The following is a 6,767-nucleotide window of genomic DNA, read 5'->3' as shown; positions in this document are numbered from 1 at the left end:
CCCATGGTTAGATTCTTACTTGGAGATGACTCCAATTTTCAACTGGGCTCTCTTTTCCTGGGGGGTAGGGAGAGGTGGCTTGGTGTTAATATTATACGGTACATTCGACAAACTTAGGGATGTTTCCGAGGACTACAATCAGCCAAGCTGTAATAGTTTCCTGTCTTGTGATTATGTAAATTTTAAAGAAAAGAGGTCTCTTACAAGCTATATACAGCAGTTTACACTTCAGTGTTTCTCTCTCACTTGTAACACAGTTCAAGTTGATTGATGACAAGCACTTGTCACATAAACTTCTGTAGGCACATCTCCATTCCGTCGCTTCACTGGAGGGGCGAGGTCTTCTGTGGGATCATGATTCTGGATTCCATTTCCTGAATAAGTGGGACTGAAAACAAGGGCCGTAATCACTGGGGCTCACTGTTTTCTAAACAGATGGCAATAAATACATGCTAACAAGTAGGCTGCTGAGGATATTCATTCAGAAGACATGCTGCCTGAAATCAGTACTGGAATACTAAGGACTGGTCTCGGGCAGAAATATACAAGCTAATGACAGATCAGCTGACACCCTATCATGTGTCATTAAAATATTCTGTCAGGAGATGTATTTCATGTGCTGGAAACCAGCAAAGTCTATATTGTGAGAAAAATGGTGCTTTCTTAAAAGGTCCTTTGAACTGAATTAAAATGTATATAGAATCAAATAATCTGACTGTATCCTATATACAGCAAAAAACCTGTGAAGATTGTTACAGGTACAATACACTGTACCTGTAACACTGTCAGTGCTGAGGAAATATGTCTTTGGGACCTGATGAAAGTGTAAGAATAAGCAGCAAAGCCACATACAGTTATAGGATTTATGATACATGAACTAACAGACAAGATAATAGTTATTTTCCAGAACAAATTACTCTTCGATCTTCCTGGTAGGGTAGAGGCTTAAGTGTGCCTGACGTGCAACATGGGTGGTGCTTATTACCTGCACTGGTGTCACTGGGTGGTATTCAGTCTGGCTGTTTTCTTCTAAAAATCAAGCAACTAGGATTTCATAGTGTATGTATTATATATACACATATGAGTATGCTGCTGCTGCTGCTGCTAAGTCGCTTCAGTCGTGTCCGACTCTGTGCGACCCCAGAGACAGCAGCCCACCAGGCTCCCCTGTCCCTGGGATTCTCCAGGCAAGAACACTGGAGTGGGTTGCCATTTCCTTCTCCAATGCATGAAAGTGAAAAGTGAAAGTCCAGTCGCTCAGTCATGTCCGACTCTTAGCGACCCCATGGACTGCAGCCTACCAGGCTCCTCTGTCCATGGATTTTCCAGACAAGAGTACTGGAGTGGGGTGCCATTGCCTTCTCCACATATGAGTATACACAGATGTATAGGCTTACATGTATGTACACAGGCATACACACGTACATATGGAAAGTTTAAATATTGAAGTAATTCCCAAAATTATTTTAATTGCTGTATTAAATTGTAATGCTTTAGGGAATAAACAATTCTGATGAGAAAGCTTAGGAAAAAAATATATTTGTATGATAAATTTTCAGAGAATACAGAAATGTACAAAAAAATGTAATGATGTAAAATTTACAACACACAAAGATCTGAAAACTGTACTAGACAACATGTATACTTGAAACAATGAATATTCTCTATTGAAAAAGTCATGTAACTATCAAAGAAAAATATGACGATTTCTCTATTCCCTCAACCTTACAATTCACCATCTGACAGCAAAACATTATTTTTTTGTTCAAATACACCATGAGCTTCAGGGTGAAAGAACATTAAAACAATGAGACGAGAAGAATAAAGCGCTTTATGCCTATTAAGATATTACCTGTATAATACACTAGTTCTTCCCAGCCATGTTTATGCCATGCTGCGTTCCGTATATCCTCCCTGGTCTGAAGATCCTTGTAAGCTTAAAAATAGCCACACAGAAGAATTAGCCAAACATAACGCCCTACATTCCACTAGTACAGGGGGGAATGACTCCAGGACCTGCCATGAACACCAAAACCTGCAGGTGCTCAAGTCCCACTGCTGGCCCTATGTACCCATGGATCTGCACCCTCGGATTCAAACAGCTGTGGGTTGGCTGCATCGTACTGTGTGTATCAACTGAAAAAGATCCATGCGGTTCAAACCTGTGTTGTTCAAGGGTCAACTAGATGTCCCTTAAGTGCTGACTCAGCTGCTCATCTTGTTTTCTCAAATAGCCTACGTTATCTTCCTTGACTTACGATGGGGTTACGTCCCAATAAACCCATCATAAGCTGAAAATATTGTAAATCGAAAATGCATTCAATACATCTAATCCACAAGAACATCCCAGCTGAGTCTTCCTTACCTCATGTGTGTTATGTGTATTAGTCGTTCAGTCATGTCCAACTCTTTGTGACCCCATGGACTGTAGCCCACCAGGCTTCTTTGTCCATGGGATTCTCCAGGCAAGAATACTGGAGTGATTGCCATTCCCTTTTCTAGAGGATGTTCCCGACCAAGGGATCAAACCCTGATCTCTTGCATTGCAGGCAGATTCTTTACCGTTTGAGCTACAGGGAAGTCCTTTCCTACCTTAAACGTGCTCAGAACGCTCATGTTACCCTACAGCTGGGCAAAATCATCTGATGCCAAGCCTATTCATATCAAGAGTTTAGTGTCTCATGTAACTGAATACTGCACAGAAAGCGAAAACCACAATAGTTGTGAGCGTACTGGCTGTTCACCCTTGTGACTGCGCAGCTGACCACTGCCACAGCCCAGCATCATGAGAGACTGTACCAAAAGCCTGGGGGAAGAGCACAATTCACACTTCAAAGTTTCTACTGAACAGGGATCACTTTTGCACTGTCATAAAGTTGAACAATTGTAAGTTGAACCATCCTAAGTCAGGGACCATCTATATTTCGTGAACTTAGTACTAAGCTGGGCTAACTGTGAGCGGGTTATTCTGAGTAGAATTGTCAGGCCATGTGAGAGAGGCAAAACAATCTGCTCTCAAGGTTTACAGTCTAGTGGATTCAAGATGTGCCTTTACCAACCAAGTGAACTTCCTCATTAATGTGTTAAATCCATAACCAGAAACTGTCAGGCCACAGATAAGCAATAGGAGATTCAATTTTACTCAGTATTTATAAGGCCGTGCAACGATCTGGGTGAGAGACTGTGTTCACGACAGTGGAGAACAAGGAGACTCCACAGGGAGAACACAGCTGACCAGGGAAAGCTCCCTGGAAGGTATGATGTGACCAAGTGGGGTTTCAAGGTTGAAACCGACATTTCATTGTCCACATGCAGGAACCGGAGAGAAAAGCCCTCCAGTGGAGGGAAGGGCATGGGCCAAGGGTCAGGTCCTGGGGATACAATTCAGATACCTCACTGGGTGCTTTGGTTTCTGCTTCCCAACCCGGCAAGATCCTTCTAACCACTGGCCCGGGAGGGCTCCCCACTCAGTTCTAGTCTCTGTTTAGGGCTTCCTTCTCCCTATGAGAAGACCTAACCATGCAGGCCAAGTAATTTGACCACAAGTTCCCCACTAGGAGTGTAAATTGATTACATAAAATTTTGAAGGTACTGAAGAATAGAAGGAAAAGGAAATCCTCTACCTCTCACGACCTGGGTGAAAATGGCTAACATCCACATGACAAGCAGCAGTTTTCTTCCCAGGGCCAGGCGCACCCCTCGTGCACCGTGTGGGGACCCCCCTTGCAGGGAACACAGCGGGGAGAGGCCTGTGTTCCTTAAAAAGTTTTCTTAATTAAAACAAACTTTTTGGAGTAAAATATACATAACAAAATTTACTATTTTCTTTTTTTTTTTTTCTTTTTTGGCCACATTACGTGGCATGTAGGATATTAGTTCCCTGACCAGGGATCAAACCCATTTCCTTTGCAGTGGAAGCGTGAGTCTTAACCACTAGACCACCAGGGAAGTCCCTACTGTAACTATTTTTAAATGTATAATTCAGAGGCAATAAGTACATTATATTGTGCCACTTTTTTATCAGCCCCAGTTAAAACTTTATCCATTATAAACCATCTCTTCCCAATTCCCCTCTCCCCTCAACCCCTGGTACCCTCCATTCTATGTTCAGTTTTTGTGAATTTGCACAAACCACATTTTGTTCATCTGTTAATGGACTTCTGGGTTTGGGGAGGCTTTTAAAGACGGGAGGCACTGAGACTGTTCACATACCGAGGGAAGGAGCCCACAGGTAGGGTGGTGGAGCAGCTGCGGCCGCAAGGCCTCGGAGGAGGAGGGGTGTTGGTGGAGGAGGGTGGAAGGACCGCATCATGTGCGAGGGTAACAGGAAGGGGAGCTCTGCTCGGGGAAGACCTGCTTTGAAGCCAGACAGGCTGATGTCTGAGGCTGGCCCAGCTCCTGCACAGCTGTGGCTGGGGTGATTTCTTTACCACGTGTGGGTCATGGTATCTCATTGGTGGTGTGTGGCTGTCAGGGCTAAAGGGAATGGTGCATAAATAACCAACACACGGAGGTGCTTGGTAAGTGTTGGTTCTTTCTCTAAAAAAGATGGATAAGCGAGGGTAAGTTGTGGCCAACTGAGAATGCATCTCTGCACATCTCAATACTTTTTCCCTATGAGGTAGGAAGTGGGCAGTGGACATTTGGGACACTGGCTGGAGACACAAAGGAAGGTGGAGATGGGCACTGCCTGACAGTAGACACATGTCTGACCTTGGCCTGTGCCAGAGTACAGGGTCCGGACCCTCCGGTCCCAACGCTCACTCACCATAGTAGCCGCTCTCAGAGGGCCCTCCAGGCTGAGGAAGGGGAGGGGTCTGTGTTTTCAGTTTAAATCCTCTGGACAGATCATACACTAAAAATTCACAATAAAAACGACCTTATCCCTACCTCAAGCCTGTAAAGGTTAAGTTATACTTAATAGGTCTGCTTGCCAGACATTACCCTGTCCCTGAGCCTCCAGCTGCCCCAGCAGGCGCACGCCCCTGCAGCACTTGGCGGACCAGAGAGGGCAAACCCACACCTCAGTGAATGAATACGGTTTAGGGTTTGGAAATGTCAGGCTTTTCATCTTTTTAACATTAATAACCATTTACAAGTGTTCCCTGGTAGCTCAGATGGTAAAGGATCCGCCTCCAATGCCAGAGACCTGGGTTTGATCCCTGGAACGGGAAGGTCGCCTGGAGAAGGGAATGGCTACCCACTCCAGTATTTCTTGCAAACCAAAGGAGGCGTCAAGCCAAAGTAGGTGGGGACAGCAAAGGCGAGAGAAGATGCCTCAGAGGACAACGGATCCAGACCCGAGGCAGGCAGTGGGCCCTCTTCGAGGACATCTTTCTGTGCGGAGCGTGGCACTGTCCCTGAGGGAGCTGGGGGATGTTCAGAGAGGGAGGCTGGGACCGCCCTGTGAAAGGCCGCAGCACCTCTCAGCCCTGCTCTCATCTCACCAGCTCACGATGAGCTGCGCGTCTGGGGACCCTTCACTGTGGACCTCTTGTGCTGGGGGCCAAACACCTACCTTCCATCTGGGGCATCTGGGTCAGCTGCAGTGTTCCAGGTTCCTGACCTGAGGTATGATTTACAGGCTAGGACAACTTATTTAGTAATGAATTCTGAAATCCCAGGAACGTAAAAATGAAAGGGAAAAAAACATACCCCAGAGATGGTGCACCATATAGAGCTGCCCAATCTGGGAGAAGAACCCTCCAACTGCTTCATTACCGTCCTGTCTGAAGCGAATGGCACGAGCCCTACGAGAAAAAAACAACGTTCAGATACCGCATCAGGTATGTTAAAAAAGTGAGTTTCCTCCATTCCCAGCGCAAGTTGTTCAGAACAAAGAATACTTTTATTGAATGTATTTGAAAGCTATTTTAATGTACATTAGATGTCAATCTACCTTTCTGAAGCAATATTAGTCAGTTTTGTAAAATGTGTAGAGTAATTCGTAACTATTAAAAACAGCATGAGATATGTGGCTGCAGTCCTGATTTTTTTAAAAAATGGAGATGTCTTTATTTTGCGTGGTATGTTGGATCTTAGTTCCCTGACCAGGGGTCGAACCTGCACCCCGTGCCTTGGAAGCTTGGAGTCTTTAATCATGGATGACCAGGGAAGTCCCTGATGCTAATTTCTTTAACCTTACATTTAGTGTTACATGATCATAATCATCACCCAAAATTACAAACCTGATTAGTTAATTATTAAAATTAGGCAAATCACTATAGTGTGCATTTTAACCCAAAGAGGGGAAACCCCTCCATATTCATCGATAGTGATAAATGTTCAGGATTGTTCACTTCATTTGGAATTTTTCTCATCCGCTTTCTCAGTAGGGAAAGAAAACATACTTGCCTCAGCCTGGAAATAATCAGAAGCATGTACTGAAGAGGAGATCACCATCTTAAATAGTTACCTATGTGCCAAAATATAAATTGCATGCTGAACTGGGCTTTGTAAATAATTTGTTAAAATAACTGAAGAATACACTCAGTACTTCTCTGCGGATTCCACATTGGACATGTCTCAATTAGTAACATGGAAAAATAGAAATGAGTGATTTTATCCTGTGGGCAACTAAATTACTACACTTCGGGGGATCACTCACCAATTCCTTAATAAAATGATGTCTATAATCAAAGTGTTAGGTAGTTAGAACAGGAAAAAGGAATCCAAAATGGCGGTGGCTGAAGGACAAAGAAAGGGAAAGCCCATGAAAATGGAACAAAAGACAATCCAAAGACTGGAGTGAGAACGTCAGGTCAAAC

The 6,767-nt window shown here is 44.2% G+C and overlaps 1 protein-coding gene and 1 pseudogene across 2 annotated transcripts in view; both read right to left on the bottom strand.

Moving 5' to 3' along the window:
• Positions 1 to 104, bottom strand: part of LOC104986774 — a 1,862-nt pseudogene extending 1,758 nt beyond the window's left edge. Inside the window, exon 1 of the transcript XR_825070.1 lies at positions 98 to 104. The product of XR_825070.1 is annotated as a protein NipSnap homolog 2 pseudogene (transcript). The remainder of the gene's footprint in view (positions 1 to 97) is intronic.
• Positions 1 to 6,767, bottom strand: part of LOC104986773 (protein NipSnap homolog 2) — a gene marked incomplete at its 5' end in the record, with an annotated part of 16,544 nt that continues 9,777 nt past the window's right edge. Inside the window, 3 exons of the mRNA XM_010837455.1 lie at positions 1 to 388; positions 1,853 to 1,936; positions 5,656 to 5,750. Coding sequence (XP_010835757.1) covers positions 324 to 388; positions 1,853 to 1,936; positions 5,656 to 5,750 — 244 coding nt within the window. The remainder of the gene's footprint in view (positions 389 to 1,852; positions 1,937 to 5,655; positions 5,751 to 6,767) is intronic.

Source organism: Bison bison, unplaced genomic scaffold (assembly GCF_000754665.1).
Source record: "Bison bison bison isolate TAMUID 2011002044 unplaced genomic scaffold, Bison_UMD1.0 scf7180017864072, whole genome shotgun sequence".
NCBI classification, from domain to species: Eukaryota; Metazoa; Chordata; class Mammalia; order Artiodactyla; family Bovidae; genus Bison; species Bison bison.
The sequence above is the reverse complement of the archived record's forward strand: the minus strand, read 5'-3'. Positions and strand labels throughout refer to the sequence as shown.